Below are 18,857 nucleotides of genomic sequence, written 5' to 3'. Positions count from 1 at the left end.
GTTATAATTGTTTTGTTTCTTACTTACAATACATCTATTAATTATTAGTTAAATATAAGCTAAGCACTCTGCACCTAAGCACATCTCACTCAATCTTCTGTCTCCTCTCGTCATGCAGAAGGATCTAAAACTAGAAAAATATCCCCTTGTTTTGCAAGTGGTCAGAAAGCGTTTATCATGTAAATTGGTTAATGATGGGTACCTCTTTTATAACTTAATCACAGTCTACATTAATTTAGCAGCTTCTCTTCACACTGAGGGTGAAACACATCTTCCATCTCCCTTCTCCCCATCGTCCTCCTTTCCTCCAGTTATGGCTTAGCCGGTGGTTCATTCACTGGGCTGGGTGGCCAGTGCACCCAACACTCTGGAGCTCTTGTGTCCATTGGAATCGTTCTCGCAATCACGTTCTCCCATCCTGAGGTGTGGATGCTGCTTTTTGGCATTGTTTTTGGCCCGTGAGTGCCCTTTCTGTTTGGTCCAGGCGCATCCCAAGGCCTCGCTCTGCGTAGCCGCCTCCCCTGCTTGACTGCTCTCTCAGTTTTAACATCAATTGAAAACCTGATTGTAAGGTATTTTCACATCTCAGTCACTCATGTAGCAGTCATGGGCTTAACAGAAAAACGGCACCGTGTCATTCAGAGCTGATTCCCGGCCGATGACCTGTTTTTAGAGTTTCTCCATCAACACGCATTCGTTAGCGTGCCGAGCTGACAGCAGCGCTCAGCAAACATGGCGACAAACCCGCTCCTTTCGTGCAGTCACCATCCAACTGACTCCAAAGAAGCAAACTGAGTTTCTTTTGACAGGCTTTACCTCCTCATAAACCCTGGGATGTCATTGATTACACCCCTGTTTTAATTGTTTGTTCACTGAATCCTGTACAATCTCCCCTATTTCCCCAGGCTCCTGCTGGGTCAGCCCAGCTCCCTCCGCTCACCCTGGATGAAGCCCGCGATGTGCTGGGGTTTCTCTGTTATTCCAGCTTTGTTAAATATTGATATCAGTGGACCAGAGGCTGCTGGTTCATTTCCAATGATTACCCACAAACTACCAACAGAAATGTTGTTTGTATTGTTATGGGGTGGAACAGGAGCTGCTGCTCCTCCTGCTGGGGTGCGTTTGCCTTGAAATCATAGAATAATCTAATCAGAGAATGGTTTGAGTTGGAAGAGACAGTTAAAGCTCCCCCAGTCCCCCTGCCATGAGCAGGGACATCTGCACCAGCTCAGGTTGCTCAGAGCCCCGTCCAGCCTGGCCTGGGATGTCTCCAGGGATGGTTCATCCACCACCTCTCTGCCCAACCTGGGCCAGGCTCTCACCACCCTCAGTGCAAACAATTTCTGCATCATGTCCGGCCTGCATCTGCCTCCTTTAGTTTAAAACCATCACCCCTTGTCCTATCACAACAGCCCCTGCTCAAAAGTCTGTCCCCATCTTTCCTATGGGCCCCTTGTAAGCACTGAATGCAGAGCTCGTCCTCCCCAGCAGCCAGACCCTGGTCTGGGATCCTCTCGCCCAGATATGGACACAGCTGGACCAGCCGCACTCCAGAGCAGCATCAGCGTTGGAGCCTCCGGCACCTCCCTGCAGAGGCTTCCCAGAATTTAATTACCTGTTCCACCTCTCTCTGCTAAATTAAACAGCCCTTCAGGTGAGAAACAATTTCCTCACGCTGGCATTTACAGGCAGTGGTGGAACGTGTCTGTGCCAGCGCGCATCCAGCCTGGCCCTTGGCAAATAAGAGACCTGGCATAGTGCTCTTGGTGGGGAAGTTCCTTTCCCCCGGGTTTCCTGCAGCAGGGACCCAGGCCTAGATTGCAGAAATTCTTTGAAATAAATCATTTATGCGCTAGGTACAGCCTAGAGGAGCTTGAGCAGGTGCCTCCTGAAGAGGGACCCTCAGTGCAACAACACTTGGACAATTCTACCCCCACAATCCAGCCCCCACCCCCCGGGCATCCCTTCAGGCCAACTGCAAAGTTAGAGTCTGGGATTCTCCTATTCTTCATTGAATCTCTTCATTGTCATCAGCTGGGCTGTCAAACGAAGTCATGACCTTCAGCTGCTATTTTGCACCTGCAGCTGGAGAAAATCAGTTCTAAGTAACAGCCAAAACATTCTTCTCTTCAGGGCAGTTCTGTCCCTTTATTTCTCACCAGGGACCAGCTCCCCCAGTCTTCCAGCCATTTGAGTGTCCAGCTTCTGGAAGGATCCATGTCTCCTGTACATCTCAAGGTGTATCTTCCAGCCCTGTGTTTGTCTCAGACATCCCGTTGACAACCAGTGACAGGACAAGGGGCAGTGGGTGCAAACTGGAACACAGGGGGTTCCACTGAAAGAGGAGAAGCAACTTGTTGGGGGTGAGGGTGGCAGAGCCTGGCCCAGGCTGCCCAGGGAGGTTGTGGAGTCTCCTTCTGTGCAGACATTCAAACCCGCCTGGACCCCTTCCTGTGGAACCTCAGCTGGGTGTTCCTGCTCCGGGGGGATTGCACTGGATGAGCTTTCCAGGTCCCTTCAACCCCTCACACTCCGGGATTATTCTGGGATTCTGTGATGTCTGTACAGCAGCAGGTTCTCGTGTTTAAGTGATGGAAATGAGCCCCCAGTGCTGGAGAGGGGTCTGGGGGAGCCGGGAACACCAAGACGTGACCTGGCCCAGGGCAACAGGCTTTGGGCACAAGGATCTGAGAACTGGATGAGGCTGAGGATGGGCTGGAGAGGATGAAGTTCCCTGAAGCAAAAGACAACCAGGAGCCCAAAGGAGGCAACAACAGGAGAGCCTTAGTTCAACCCTATAAGCTGCCTGTGGATGGAGGAAAGAATACATTTCAGATCATCGATGGCAGGAATCAACCTGCAGAATAGACTGCTCCAAGTCATAAATGTAAAGGGACTATCCAGGGATTTCTGTTTGGACTCAGCATTTCTCCTGCTGGATGAGAAATGTCCACACCAGAGTATCAGTGCCAAGACACCGGCAATGGCCCCATGGCCCCATCCCACCCCAGCAGCTGATCCAACCTCAAGAGAAAGTGGGGGATCTGTGGTAAAAAGTAAATAAAATCAAAGCCCAGGGTCACAAGGCAGTGCTGTAAATACAGCTCATCCCTCTTGCACAGAAATGAGTTGGAGGACGAACAGACAGAAACCTTGGAGAGGAGTGGGGAGCAGCAGAGCCCTGGCCTGGGGTTGGAAAGCTGAGCCGCGGGCTCTGTGAATAATTGACATGCAGCTGATTAGTGCTGTTTATCAAAGCCCCAGATAAAGGCAGGACACCTGATGCAGGTCCGCGCTGAATAATGGAGGGGCCGGTGCAGGGAGGTTGTTCTGTGGCTGGTTGACTTGCTTTTGTTTCCTGCCTCAGTGGCCATCAGCGTGCAGCTAATTAGCAGGTAAGATAATCCTTTTGTGGCCCAGCCGGGTGCCTCAGCATCCTTACAGCAGCCAGGTGGGGGCTGGCTCCTCCTCTGAGCTGGGGGCTCTGGTGAGTCGAGGATGCTGAGGGGTCTGGAGCATCTTTGTGCTGAGGAGACTGAGAGAGCTGGGGCTGTTGAGCTGGAGAAAAGAAGCTGAGAGAGATCTTATTTATGTTAGAAATTCATATTCAAATCCACCTGGATGTGATCCTGTGTGATCTGCTCTGGTGACCCTGTGTTAGCAGATGGGTTGGACTGGGTGATCTCCAGAGGTCCCTTCAGCCCAAGACAGGTGGGGATTCTGTAATTCTGGGGTTCTGTGGGTCTTGGCTTTGAGCCGGTGGCTGTTCTGTAGGGCTCTGTGTGTCTGGGTGCCCAAAAGGAGCAGAGCATGGAGGTGGGGAGATAGTTCATGAGAACAACTCCAATGGGCCAGACCAGTGATTCCTCCAGCCCAGAAACTTTTCTCCAGCCCCTGACCAGATGTGCCCAGGCTGGGAAAGTTTCCCTGCCAGCCAAGACCCATCCCATCTGTCCCGGTGTGGGTGGATGAGAGGCAGTGACACACGAACATCCTGCCCATGGCTCATTTACTGGTGTAGATGCAGACTGAAAATGCTCCACACAAGAGAAGGACCAATAATGATGGGTCCTGTGCACCCATCCTGCAGATGTGAGATGCTTCATCTAATGCTACATATCCCATCCTGGAAAGCAGGTGGTGAAGCCAATTAACTGCTGCATGGTGGGATGACCTGGGTGGAAAGATGGAGTTCCTACTGGAACTTGGTTCATATCTGTCCTTTCTCTTCTGATCCCCTGAGGAGACCTACAAAATACCTTCAAGATGAGTGAAAAGTCATAGCCTGTGGTTCCACAGTGAAGGGCCCTGGGAGAAGACATGAGCAGGATTTGGGTGCGTGGCGATTTTTGCTGAGGATGGTGAGAGCCTGGCCCAGGTTCCCAGAGAGGTGGTGGATGAACCATCCCTGGAGACATCCCAGGCCAGGCTGGACGGGGCTCTGAGCAACCTGAGCTGGTGAAGATGTTCCTGCTCATTGCACGGGTTGGATTGGTCTTAGTCCAAGAGGTCGAGATGTCCATTTTGTCCCTTCCAATCTCAACCATTCTGTGATTCTTTGTGAGGTGTCAGATGTGTATTTGAGTGTGTCTGGGCAGGAGAAGACACTGTGGGCCATGTATGAGAGATGTGGGATGGAGGATCATATGCACAGGGGAGGGTAGAGATACAAGAAGCGGGTGGAGGCAGCAGCCAGGGCAGCACGACATGCTGGTGGGACAGCAGAGAGGATGGTTGTGTGGTCCAGCATCATCCCTGAGGCAGGAGCTCCGGTCTTTCTGCTGCTCCCATTTTGCTGGAACAGTCTGAAGAAGCCCCCCGGGCCATGTTTTCCCTGTGCATAAAACAAGGACACCACCAGTCAGTGGCCGTATCCCTGAAGGATGAGGAAGGCTGCACAAAAACCCAAGAGCTTTTGCTTCGAGGTGGTTTGTTTTCCTCTGTGTCACTGTTTTCCTCTCCGGGGTGAGCAGCAGTAACTGGATCTGGCCAAAGGCCAAAAGTCACGTTACAAACCCGTCGTCTCCCTGATGGGCGACGCAGGGGTGGGGGCACAGATAACATCCCCCCTGAAAACCGATCCCCACGGGGAGGAGGCAGGAGCTGGCTCCTCTTACCTGACGCAGACAAAGAGACTAATACCGAAGGCTTCTCATAGCGCACTGTGCTCTCCGGGATAAAAATAGAGTTTTGTTTTGTCCTTTGTACCCCGGCTTCTCCAGCAATTAAGATCTTGGCAGAATTCATGTCTTTTGTATGAAACTGCCTCCAACCTGCAGGAACCAGGGTGCCCAGCATTTCATCCACAGAAAATAATCCGCTGCAGAACTGCTGTGCAAAGAGTATAATGGAAAAATTATTGACTTGGGTGCAGTAGGTTTCCTCTCTTGTCTGAGTGCCCTCCCCGAGCAGAGAAGATTCTGGGCAGGTAGGATGGTGCAAGAGCTGCATTTTGCAAACCAGAAGGTGCCTGGGTTTCCTTGCGATGGTGCTTGGATCACAGTTGGGCAAACCCAGAGATTCTGTTCCCTGGAGCATCATCAGGGATACAGGAGATTCAGTTCCTCAGAGCATCATCAGGTGTGCAGGAGGTTCAGTTCCCTGGAGCATTATCAGGGATGCAGGAGATACAGTTCCTTGGAGCATCATCAGGTGTGCAGGAGATTCAGTTCATCTAAGCATCATGAGTGATGCTGGAGGTTCAGTTCCCTGGATCATCACCGGGGATGCAGGAGGTTCAGTTCTCCCCAGTTTCCTCCCTCCCAGTGTGGAAGATCCCAGGGATACCCCGAGGTGGGATCCAGGGCTCTGTGTCCCTCTCACCAGAGCACTGCATGAGCGATGCCTCTGGTGCACGTGTAAAGGCGTCCTTTTAGCCTAGAGAACCGGGAGAAGGCAGAAAGCAATAAAATATCATTGAAAGAAATGGAATATGCCTTTCACCCAGACAAAACACTTACGAAAGGTCGTGCCATGCCAGCCTCGTGTTTGGTTTGCTTCTGTCTTGGTCCAAGTCAATTTTTTAAAGTCCCTTTCTAATTTCAACCGTAAGCAAAAAAATCATATGAGAATATTTTAGCAGGATTTGGGGGCCTTCTGCACAATTTAAGGTTTATGTTCATCATTTTCTTGTGTGATTTGAGTCCCCAAATGTTATTACATGAAATTCAGACTGGGCAGGTCTCCTGGAGGGGATCTTACACCTGTCTTAGTACTCGGGAACAATCCAGTAACCTTGGTTATCCAAACAGCATTAGAATAAGTTTTTGCACTGATCCTTTCAGCGCTGAGAACACAGAAAGTTGCTTTTCGGTGGTGTTGTAGGCTGGCTGTGCAACACGTTGTTGGTCATAAGGGTCCTTCGGTTTTGTGTTGTTAACTGTGCAGGAGCAAAAAGGATCCAATAGAAGAGACGAAAACACTGGAACAACTTTTATATGAGGAACTAGAAATTAAATTAGTCCTCTTCAATTCATAATCAATAACCACAAGGTTAGAGTGGGGAGGAAGCAGTTACTCATCATCTATTTCAGTAGGAAAACCTGGAGGACATGAAAACACAGACAGTCCTCTTGATCATGGGCTGCACTCTTCATGTACTCTTCAACCAACCCTTCTTTTCCTCTCCAGTGTCCATTGCACTTCTTGAGCTGTGGGATTGTTCACCTCAGAAGAAGGTCCTAGTCCAGCTTCTTTTCCAGTTGGTACAAACTGGGTATGGTGGGGATCAGTCCAGTGGGCAGCGTCTCCTCTCACGTACCTCTCCAGAGCTTGAGGTTCATAAAGCCCAGCTTAGCTTTCCAGTCCTAAGGACAGGCTGAAAGAGTTGGGATGTTCAGCTGGAGAAGAGAAGCTCCGGGGAGACCTTAGTGCAGCCTTTCTGGACTTAAAATGGGTCGAGAAGAAAGATGGGGACAGACTTTTGAGCAGGGTCTGTTGTGATAGGACAAGAGGTGATGGTTTTAAACTAAAGGAGGGAGACTCAGGCCGGACATGATGCAGAAATTGTTTGTGCTAAGGGTGGTGAGAGCCTGGCCCAGGTTGGGCAGAGAGGTGGTGGCTGAACCATCCCTGGAGACATCCCAGGCCAGGCTGGACGGGGCTCTGAGCAACCTGAGCTGGTGCAGATGTCCCTGCTCATGGCAGGGGACATGGGGGGAGCTGGGAAGATCCCTCCCACCCGAACTATTCGATGATTCATGACTGGTGTCTGTGGCACACATCCAGCTGCCTGGTGCACAGGCGGATCATAGAATGTCCTGAGTTGGAAGGGACCCACAAGGATCATTGAGTCCAGCTCCTGTCCCTGCACAGGACAACCCCAAAATTCACACCAGGTGTCTGAGATGTGTCATCTACCCGAAACCTTTCTCCTCCACGAAGCCCCTTGCAATGGGATGGCTGAACCAAGCTAGTCTGAAATCTCATTAGGACTTTCCAGCATCAGCTTCCGCGGAAGGTAAAAGAGAGATGGACAGGACGTGCGTGGTTCTGACCTGAGAGGCCTGATGTCACCAGGGGCAGGAACCTGGAAAGGTAGAAGTTTCCATACCATGTCAGAGATGCAAGCTAATCAGCCGAGAAGTCTACAGAGGTATCAGCTCAGCCTTTCCGAGAGTGATACCGTGTCGTACAACTTGTCCGGTTGTGCGGGTAAGGCCGGCACGTGAAAAAGGAGCTGAAACACTGAGCCCCGTGGAGGAGGGAAGGCTCAGAGACAGACGAGCAGAGTGCAGGAGGCTCTGTAAATCATCTGGTTGGGTTAGTGCTCGGCCACGATGATGTTGACGATCTCTTCCAACCACAATGATTCGATGATTCGATGATCAGAGCAAAACAAGGAGGGGAGAAGGGAGCTGGGCTGGGCAGCTCAACTCACATTGGGCATGGCCAGCAAGTGATGACGGGGCTTGTGTGGTGTGGAGGAGAAGGTCTGAGCCTTTTCTTTAATTTACGACCTCCTGAGGCAGGCTGGATGCCTGGCCCCTAAGGGAAATGATAAAATCCTTTGCTGGCTTGCAATCTGCTCGCTTTTTGTGCTGCTGGAAGTTCAGATCCTCTGCCTGCAGGTCCGGAGGGGTTTGTGTTTGGTGCTTTCAGGAGCAGACCTTCTTTCTTCGGACTGGTCCCCACCAAACTCATTTTGCATCACCAGAAAACCCCATTTCATGGAGATCTCCAGCAGCAACAGGACAATCCCCCTGCCCAGCTTTGCCTGCCTCTAACCTGGGCATTGGCTTTGGGTCAGCAGAGAAAGACCAGAACCATGAGCATCTTCTCCTCAGCGTGGATCCATCTCAGGCACCCGGGGCTGATTTTCCTTGGGCTGGGACAGAACCTGCGTTCGAGCTCAGGGACTGAGGGTGACCTGCAGGACATGTAGCAGTGGGTGGGATGGACCCTTCCCTAGGGAGAGGGGAAAATGAGCAAAAAAACCCCAAAACATGCATTTTAAACCCTGATGCTTTTGGGCTGAGTCAGGGCTTTTTGAGGTTTCATTTAACAGGTTTTTGGTTGTTGAGCAAATTCTATTTTGGAGAAAGGGAGTCTTTGAAGATCCCTCAGTTTTAAAAGCAGGCAGAGCATAGGTGGGCTTCCCCAAATCACAACAGAGACCAGATCTGACACCTCTGAACAACCTGGCTATCTGCAAAAGGAGAAATAAAAAAGGAAGAGAACATTCCTGTTGTTCTTTATGCAAAGACACAAATACACCTGATCTGACACCTTTTTTTTACATCTAGAGTAGCTTTAAACTGATGTGTTGGTGGGATCTCCATGGAGAAGGCTTGTGCAGCAGAGCCACACCAAGTGCTCCAGCCCTGGTCCCAACCCAAGGGCGGTGTGGTTGGTCACTTGGAGGTGGCTCTGTGGTTCCTGTCACGTCCCAACCCTCTCACCGTGCACAGTTCACATGTGATGGGTGTTGTGCCTCAAATCCTTCCCTGCTTCTTCAGAGCTGGGTTGGTAAAATGGCCACTTGTGGGTTGCAGTAATTTCCATAGAGCTTCTAGGCGTTCAAAAGACGTGTGGATGAGGCTCTTAGGGACATGGGTTAGTGCTGGATTTAGGTTACAGTTGGACTTGATGATCCAGAGAAGAGCAACAAGACTGGGGAAGGGACTTGAACACAAGCCCTATGGGGAGAGGCTGAGGGAGCTGGGCTTGTTCAGTCTGGAGAAGAGAAGGCTTAGAGCTGAGCTCAGCACTCTCTAGAACGACCTGAAGGGCAGTTCTAGCCAGGGGGGATTGGGCTCTTCTCCCAGGCAGTCAGCAATAGGACAAGGGGGCATGGGCTTCAACTCTGCCAGGGGAAATTGAGGCTGGAGATGAGAAAGCAATTCTGTGCAGAGAGAGTGGTCAGCATTGGAATGGCTGCCCAGGGAGGTGCTGGACTCACCGGCCATGGAGGTTTGTAAACTGAGATTGGACATGGCGCTCAGTGCCATGATCTGGTCAATGGACTGGAGTTGGACCAAGGGTTGGACTGGATGAGCTCTGAGGGCTTTTCCAAGCCAGTCCATTCTGGGATTCTGTGATCTCTTGGGTCTCTTCCAAGCAAAATGATTCCATGATTCTAGATGGATGCAACTGAAACCTCAAGCCCTCCATTGCCGAAAGTGAGCTGAAAAGTTGAAAAAAATGCTGTTTTTTTCTAATCAACGTGGCACTTTCTAGCGTTGTCATTCCTCTGTCTCCCAGAAGGTGAGGATGCGTGTTCTGGTGGTTGCTGTTGGTTATTTGGTGTCTGACGGTGTGTTTGAAAGCTGCAGCACTTGTGTTTATGTACGAAGCAGTTTGGGCAATACTGATAAACGCAAAGTGTTTCCTCTCGCGGCTCCTGATGGGTGCCCTGGAGCTCGAACAAGAACAAAGAGCCTTTTTCCCCTGCTTAGACAAATTGCAGCTTCGTCTGTAATCATCTGAGTCTTTAAGTGAAAGCTTCCTAAATCTCTTCCCTCCTAATTACCCCCTTAGCACCGAGCCTGTGCGGTAGGCAAATCAAACCTTACACTGCAAGCCTATATAGTTATTATTGGTTTGTTATTGCGTGGATAAGATGGTGCAATGTAGGACACAACAGTGGTGCCAGCTCAGCAGCCTCTAGATATTAAAAGTTGCTTCAATGGATGAACTTTTTTTTTCCAGCAAACTCTTGCAAAAATTCTCATTAAATATAAATGGATTTTCTTTTCACCCTGGAAGACAAGTGGAATAGCATAATGAGTGCCAGTCAGCCCTGGCGTATTGAAATATATCCTGTCAGGTAACTAATTTGGGATGAAATTACAGATCTGGTTGCTAAAGTGGTAATTGGGGTAGACATCTGTGCGGTGTTTGAACTGGTGTCACGCAATATTTTGATTAAGAAATGAAAGTTCTGTGGATATTTGACACGATGAGTGCTGAAGGTGTTACACATGTGAGCAGCGCTCAGGGTGGGGTTTGTGACTGGGGATGCTGGTGGAGCCCTGTGAGGACCAGTTTTGGAGCCCACCAGTCTGTGCCCAGGTGGCCAAGAGGCCACCAGCATCCTGGCTGGTACCAGCACTGGTGTGGCCAGCAGGCCCAGGGCAATGACCGTCCCTGTGCTGGGACCTGGGGAGGCCAAACCGCCAATCCTGGGGGCAGTTCTGGGCCCCTCACACCAAGAAAGGCCTTGAGGTGCTGGAGCGAGTGGAGAGAAGGGAACGGAGCTGGTGAGGGGCTGGAGCACAAGTGTGATGGGAGCGGCTGAGGGACCATCCCTGGTAGTCACAAAATCACAGAATCCCAGAATGTCAGGGGTTGGAAGGGCCCTGGAAAGCTCATCCAGTGCAATCCCCCGGAGCAGGAACACCCAGCTGAGGTTCCACAGGAAGGTGTCCAGGCAGGTTTGGATGTCTGCAGAGAAGGAGACTCCACAACCTCCCTGGGCATTGGCCTGGCCAGCCCTGGCAGGCAGCACCCCAGTGTGGATGGATGAGGGATGATGCCCAGGCAGCGCTTAATTCAATGATTTAAATGGAGCCAAGAACTCCAGGTGGTTGAGGAGCTGGAGCCTGGCTCTCCTTGCTATCTACAGCTCCCTGGAAGGAGATTGGAGTATGGAGGGTATGGGTCTCTTCTCCCAAGGAGCAAGTCATAAAGGCAAGAGGGAAAGGCCTTGAGTTGCACAAGGGGAGGTTTAGATTGAATATTAGGAAAAAATTCTTCATGGAAATGGTCATCAGGGATTGGAACAGGCTGCCCAGGCCAGTGGTGGAGTCACCATCCCTGGAGGGGTTTAAAAGGCATTTAGATGAGGTTCTCAGGGACATGGGTTAGTGCTAGAGTTGGGTTATGGTTGGACTTGATGATCCTGAGGGTCTTTTCCAACTGAAATGATTCTATGGGGTCTTTAAGTGCAGGTTGGATCTTTCCTTGGGCATCTGAGCCTTCATTCCAATCTCCTGGGCTCTTTCAGTCCTGCCAATGGGTTAAAAGCAGTGGTAGTGGGTTAAAAGCAGTGGCAATGGGTTAAAAGCAGTGGCATCCTTTCTGCTTTCCCACCTACCTTGTGAGGTGTGGCTGGAAGTGGGGACCAGAGGTGCCACAATTTGCCTTTTGTCACCTCCCAGGATCTGATGATGGATGGATGGATGGATGGATGGATGGATGGATGGATGGATGGAGATAGATGCCACCCCCACACCACAGGCTCTCCCTGGCTGCAGAAACCCAGGGAGCAAACAGCATCCAAGGGACACTAAGCAGAGAAGAGGGGACGGGACTCCATGGGCTGGAGGATGCTCTCAGCAAAGGCAGACGCACATCTTGTCCACAGAACCCTTGCTCAGAGGGAAGAGGCACTTCAGTGCTGGCCATGCCTGGGGGGTCACTGTCCCCATGGCCACTGTCCCTCCTGAACCGCACCAGGGACACGGATTGATTGAAAAATGGCACGTGCCACACAGGCAAAGAGCAAAGCGTGGCATATCACGGGTGTGCAGCAGCCCCAGACTGCCCTGATCTGAGGCTTTGGACAAGCTCTAAGCACCGAACCAGCCAGGCTGGGCTGGAAATAAGAGATGTTCCTACACTCTGATAAAATTACGAGTGACCCAGAAAAAGTCCCGCTCTTTCCATCAGCAGAAATGCCGGGGAGGAGAGCAGGGTGCTCAATGAATTATGGAACACTTGGAAATGAAAGGCTGTGTAGACAAGTGCTGAATATTTCATTCCCTCTTGCTTGGCTCTTGCCTGCCAGGGCAAGTGTGTTCCATGGATCTGAGGAAGGAGCGGGTGATCCAAGCCCAACGCTGATCCGCCTTCCCAAAAAATTCACATTCTTGCAGATGAGCTGGGCTGAGGTCTGTGAGCAGAGCTGGGGGTGACTGGGGGTCTGGAGCATCTTTGTGATGAGGAGACTGAGAGAGCTGGGGCTGTTGGGCTGGAGAAGAGAAGCTGAGAGGGATGTGATCAATGGGATCAATATCTCAGGCTGGGTATCAGAGGATGGAGCAGACTCTGTTCAGTGATGCCCAACGCCCCGGTGAGGGGCAATGGGCACAGACTGAAACACAGGAGGCTCCATCTGAACATGAGCAGAAACTTCTTTGCTGGGAGGTGCCAGAGCCTGGTCCAGGCTGCCCAGAGTGGGTGTGGAGTCTCCTTCTCTGAGACATTCAAACCCGCCTGGACCCACCTGTATGATCTGCTCTGGTGACCCTGCATTAGCAGGGCTAGGGTTGGGGGATCTACCGAGGTCCCTGAAACCCCAACCAGGCTGGGATTCTGTGAGTGCACAAGCACCCAAATCAGGCTGAAAGTGTTACAAAGGTGTGCTAAGAGGATGGTGAAAGGACCTCCATCTCACCATCTTCAGAAGACGGGAACATCTGCTCTTTGCCTGTCACCTTCCAGATATTGCAGCTGGGGAAAAGCTGCCATGGGGTGGGACTGGCTCTGACATCCCAGCTTCTGTCTGCTCCTATGGAGCAACAGCCTGCGATTTTGAGCCCTCACAGGCAGCGTGGGCTTTCGACTGGAGCTCAGCTGGGGAGAGCATCACTGTGCTGGAGAACGACGTGATGCTGCTCCAACCTATGGGCTTCTCTCGGGTGACCCTGTCCCGGAGAGAGGCAGCACCACAGCAGGTCACAGGAGCAGGAGGTGTCTGACAAGTCCTTTTAGGCGTTCAGGAGGGGCTCCCGGCTCTGCTGCAGATGGGACACGTGCTCTCCTGATGAGTCCCTCTGCCTGGGACATCCCCATCTCATGCGGAGATGTCGCCTCTCGGGGGTTCTCCATCAGCCCCAGCTCCCCCCTCCCACGGCCACGCTCCAGAGCAAGCACAGGAGGGCTGTGCATGAAATGCCTCTTGGAGATGCTTGCACTCTCATTCCTGTTTGGGTTTTGTTTGATCATTTGTATTTCCCCACTCTTTTTGCTGTTTGCTGTGACAGGACCAGATCCAGATGTTCTCAGGGAGCATCTGTTGGGTTGGAAGGGACCTTCAAAGCTCATCCTCCATCAGCCTGAGGTACTGAAGTGGAAGGAGGGCTGAAGTCTCATGTAAATCAGGTTTTCTAGAGCATTAAATTGGTCAGTAAAGTCCAGTTATCCATGTGAACCTGGTGCACACACTCCTGGTGTCAGACACATGCTCGGTCTTGGCAGCTGAGCTTTGAAGACTCTCTGTATACTCGTAGCCCACTGCAAAGCCAGGTGAAAACCTGTCTGCTCTGGGTCCCACAGATGTCACACTGTGTCCTTCAGCAACATGCCCGGCCTGGCAACCATGGCTCTTCCTGAGGGTGACTCTGTAAACCAGAGTTGCTGGCAGGGAGCCTGAGCCCGGGGCAAGTTCTCTGGAGATCCAGCTGGTTCCAGCTCAGTTTGCATTTCCCACCACAGCAGTGGGGACTCGCGTTGTGGCTGAGAGGTGTTTCCACCTACAGACACATCTGCCAGTGCTGTGTGCATGCAGGAAACTTTCTGTGCCTTCATGAGGTGATTCTGGGGCAATCTGGTGAGCCAAAGGTCCCTGAGTCTGACTTGATGCACCTCAAATCCTGGGGCAGTTCTGGGCCCCTCACGCCAAGAAAGGCCTTGAGGTGCTGGAGCGAGTGGAGAGAAGGGAGCGGAGCTGGTGAGGAGCTGGAGCACAAGTGTGATGGGAGCGGCTGAGGGAGCTGGGGGGTTCAGCTGGAGAACAGGAGCTGAGGGGAGACCTTCTGATCTCTGAACTGCCTGAAAGGAGCTTGGAGCCAGGGGGGTCGGGCTCTGCTCCCCAGGAACAAGCGCCAGGAGCAGAGGAAACGGCCTCAAGTTGCGCCAGGGGAGGTTGAGGTTGGATGTGGGGAACGATTTCTTCCCCAAAGGGCTGTGGGGCATTGGAACAGGCTGCCCAGGGTAGTGCTGGAGTCACCATCCCTGGAGGGCTGGACAGACAGACATGAGGTTCTCAGGGACATGGGGCAGTGCCGGCGTGACGTAACAGTTGGACCCAATGATCTTGAGGGTCTCTTACAACCAAAATGATTCTCTGATTCCAATATCCCACCTCACAACATGTGGCGTTCTTGTCTCCCTCTCTGAAATCATGTCTCGATAAATCAGCATCACAGTAAGCGATGCCTTAATGTTTACATGGAAGGAGTTTGATCAGTAGCAGCTTTTCGCCAGCCCAGCTGGCAGAGCAGTGCTGACGTGGTCCTGGAGTGCCGTGTAATGGCTTCTCTGTCACCTGGGGTCACAGCACTAGAGGTGACACGCAAGGCAGATGCTGTAAGGCAGCTCTGCATTCACTGTTTCAGGGCTTTTTCCATTTATAACTGGCTGTTCTCAGGCTGGGAAGGTTCCTCTGGTGCAGCAGCAGAACAGGAAGAACATAAAGCCACAGCTCCTTGACAGGCTGACAAATAAGTAATGACTTTTATTAGAGAGCGCCCGGCTTCTGCACGATCTGTGGTAACTATTTGGACCTGTAATTTAACAAACGTGGCTGATTTTAGTGCACACGGGGCTGCACTCCCTGGCTGCGAGAGCAGCAGGATGCAGCGAGCTCGGGCAAGAGCCACTAAAACCAGTTAGATCATAGAATCATAGAATCATTTTAGTTGGAAGGGACCCTCTAGATCATGAGCAGGGACATCTTCACCAGTTCAGGTTGCTCAGAGCCCCGTCCAGCCTGGCCTAGGATGTCTCCAGGGATGGTTCATCCACCACCTCTCTGGGAACCTGGGCCAGGCTCTCACCACCCTCAGCACAAACAATTTCTGCATCATGTCCGGCCTCAATCTCCCTCCTTTAGTTTAAAACCATCACCCCTTGTCCTATCACAACAGGCCCTGCTGAAAGGATTCATTCTTTTCAGAGCTGATGACAGCAGGACCTCCCCATCTGTGACCATGCCCTGGTGCAGATGGGTGAGGGACAGTGCCCTGGTTTGTGCCTTGTTGGATTTACTAGTGCAGACAGAACCACAGACATTCATGGTGGCGAGGACCAGTCTGGGGTCCGTTAGTTGCATCCCAGTAAGTCAAGGCTGCCATCCCAAAGTCTCTTTTCCTCCTTGTCCCACAGCGTTATCTCAAAGTGGCTTCTCTCCTGGCTTCTCCTTTGCCCACCATCTCCATGAGCTGGTGGAGCTCCTGGCCATGCTCTGATCCTGCATCTCATGTCTGTCGTCTCCTCCTGTGGCAAATGGGAAGCAAAATCAAGCTCTGGTGATCTGGCCAGCAAAGAAAGCCCTTTCCCATTCAAAATGAGCGGTGGTGGGCGCTCACCACAGCTCGCCTAATGTTTCTTCTCTTTGCTCTGTAGGCTCATTGGCACTTTCCGGATGGTCCTGCAGAAGGTGGTGGAGGAAGGGCAGGTAGAGGTGACGGACACGCTCATAGACGACAACAATTCAGCCATTCAGGTGGGTCACGAGGAACAAGCAGCTGCTGCTGCCCTTTGGTCGCTGGTCCACCCGTCCGTATTTCTGCTGCTGCTGTGGGAACAGAGAATTCCCTGTTACATACCTGAATCCCCAAATCCTCAAGCTTTCCTTCACCCCTCGGTCCATCCATCTTGCTCTGAAGGATAAGGGCTGTCCTGAGGGCACAGAGCAACGCCCGGTTGTTCTGCACGTCATGACAAGTGTGGGACGGTGCAGAACAGGGAGGGACCAGATTTAATCCGCACACGGACAGGGTGCGAACGCTTGTGCACGGCTCAAAAATAGCCTGAGAATGTCCTGTGGCTGCTCAGAGCCCAGAGTGGTCCTCAGCTCCTGGCAAGGATGCTGAGCAGCCGCTTGGACCACAATCCCACGCTGGGCTTGGCTCCCAGTGCTCCCAGTGCTGCCAGTGCTCTACTGCACCTGAGCAGCCCCATGCTGGCTCTTCCCTGGCCATTGCTGTGTTGGATTTAATCCATACCGGTAGTGCCGGGTGTTTGAAATGCTCAACATTTACAGCATTTGATCTCAACACTGCTTTTATCTGAGCCCTGGAGCACATGAGCAATACCTGGTGCAGCAGCTCGCCCGGCGTCCTGCTCTTCATACCCCTCTGGGTAAATCAGGATAAAAACTGCCAGTGGGTGGGGGTCTGCACCCCCAAACAGAGCCCCTGATGCTGAGGAAGAGGCTCCTTGTCCATGGAGCAGCTGCTGTGCAACTCACTGCGTTTCCATCTGCTTAACGCATCCCCTGGGAGCCGTGGCCGTGGAGACTGAGTTTTATAACACACGTGGACACACAGCTCCCTCTGATCTTTCTGGCTATCAAAACCCTGGTGTTTTCACTGAAAACAGAAAAACTCAGGCTCTCCCCTCCCCCTGCTATTTATTCCTTTATAAGCGGCTTCCTGCACTCAGCATAAAGGAAAAATGCAATTGTGTGTGACCCTCTGTGCTGACAACGAGCAATTAGCGGTGAAAAGACGAGCGGTTTCATTAGGAGGAGACAGGAGGTGACTTCTCCTGTGAGGGAATGAAAGCAGTAAAAGTACAAGGAATAGAGTCCTGAGGAGGGAGAAAAGAAATGGAGGGGATGCAGACCTGGGGTGCAACAATATTATCAGGGTTGGGGAAAAGAGCTCCTGCTGTTCTCTTGGGTCATCAGACTGAGAAGGTGCCTGATTAAAGTCCCTGGGACCCTCCAAGGGAAGAAGATCCCCTGTTTTTAAGACCCTTCAGTGTCACAAGGGGGGACAGGAAAATCAATGGATGGAAATGAAATACACGCAACTTCTTGATGGTGAGAATGAGGACATTTTTAGGAGACACTAACGCAGGACTGAGGAGGTACCTGCCCTGTCTGGTGCCTTACAGCCTGTCCGGGAGCTCCGAGTAGCCGCATAGTAAGTCAAGGCAAATGTTTTGCTACCCGTCGCCTCTTTATAAGCCATTTGCTCCTATCTGGAGGAACCTGGAGGAGAAATGACCTTCCCCAGCCCATGTCCAACATGCTGGACAAGCTGTGTTCATTGCCTGCCCTCTGAGGACCTCATGTCCCCGTCTTCTCTGTGTCACGGCAGCTCTGCTGGAGTTGGTTTAGTTGGTATCCACAGAGTGCTCTGCAAAACAGAGCGTTGTCTATTGGGACAGCCTGGGCAAGGCAGGTATTACAGGAGTACAGATCTCCTATGGATAAGTCAATAAATCCCCCTGTGTTCTGCAGGCTGCGAGCCATACGGATGCCCATGCTCAAATCCTGCATTTCTAGTGCTTGCTGTGGGCAGAAATGCCAAATCCCTCGATTTCTCCTGCATTTCCGGGGCATCATCTTAGCCCCAGGTCACCCGTGTTCAAACCGGAGCTGGGAGGTGAGGGTACGTGTTTGCATTTTGGGTTTTCAGAAAGGTTTCGGATCCCTTCTCCCATGCACCATCCACTGCAACTTCATGGGCACAGCGACAACTCCGCTTCATAAATTGTCTCTCCAAAGCACCCGCTTGCTGCCTTTGCTCCAGCACGAGGATGAATTTGGACTGAAGGAGCCATGAGAAGAGAGAATCCAGGCGGCGACGCCTGGGACATTTTGCATGGAGAAATGTTAGTGGAAATATAATTGTGGGCTATCTCCTGATGGGCAGCAGCATCAGCCCTCCTGGAGACATGACCCGCTTTCTCCTGGACTCAAACGATGCTGATTGCTTTTAGTAGGCACAGGAGCGGGCCATGGTCAGTGGGGGCTGTTACAGGAGCAGAAAGGGGCTGAAAAATGATCAGATATGTGGAGGAGGCAGAGGTGGGCAGGCAGGGAAACCACTGCCCGGCAGATGAGGTGGGACAACCGGCCAACTGCACTGCTCGTCCTTTGAGTCGCAAAGATAAAGGTTTTACTTATGATCATGGCATAATTTTGGTTGGAAAAGACCTTTAAGATCATTGAGTCCAACTGTTACCAACCCCTGGCACTGCCCCATGTCCAGAGAACCTCATGTCCGTCTGTCCAGCCCTTCAGGGATGGTGACTCCAGCACTGCCCTGGGCAGCCTGTTCCAATGCCCCACAGCCCTTTGGGGAAGAAATTGTTCCCACATCCAACCTCAACCTCCCCTGGCGCAACTTGAGGCCGTTTCCTCTGCTCCTGGCGCTTGTTCCTGGGGAGCAGAGCCCGACCCCCCTGGCTCCAAGCTCCTTTCAGGCAGTTCAGAGATCAGAAGGTCTCCCTTCAGCTCCTGTTCTCCAGCTGAACCCCCAGGTCCCTCAGCCGCTCCCATCACACTTGTGCTCCAGCCCCTCACCAGCTCCGTTCCCTTCTCTCCACTTTCTCCAGCACCTCAAGGCCTTTCTTGGCGTGAGGGGCCCAGAACTGCCCCAGGATTGGCGGTTTGGCCTCCCCAGGTCCCAGCACAGGTTCGATCACTGCTGGCCACACCAGTGCTGGTACCAGCCAGG

The 18,857-nt window shown here is 52.0% G+C and overlaps 1 protein-coding gene across 5 annotated transcripts in view; it reads left to right on the top strand.

Annotated features, from left to right (window-relative positions):
* Nucleotides 1-18,857, top strand: part of OTOF (otoferlin) — a 114,538-nt gene that overhangs the window by 21,428 nt on the left and 74,253 nt on the right. For all 5 annotated transcript variants that reach the window (XM_071807220.1, XM_071807219.1, XM_071807218.1 and 2 more), the window contains exon 4: nucleotides 15,790-15,889. In XM_071807220.1, the coding sequence (XP_071663321.1) occupies nucleotides 15,790-15,889 (100 nt within the window). The remainder of the gene's footprint in view (nucleotides 1-15,789; nucleotides 15,890-18,857) is intronic.

Source organism: Patagioenas fasciata, chromosome 3 (genome assembly GCF_037038585.1).
Source record: "Patagioenas fasciata isolate bPatFas1 chromosome 3, bPatFas1.hap1, whole genome shotgun sequence".
Lineage (NCBI taxonomy): Eukaryota > Metazoa > Chordata > Aves > Columbiformes > Columbidae > Patagioenas > Patagioenas fasciata.
Note: the sequence above shows the minus strand (reverse complement) of the source record. Positions and strands in the feature narration are given on the sequence as shown.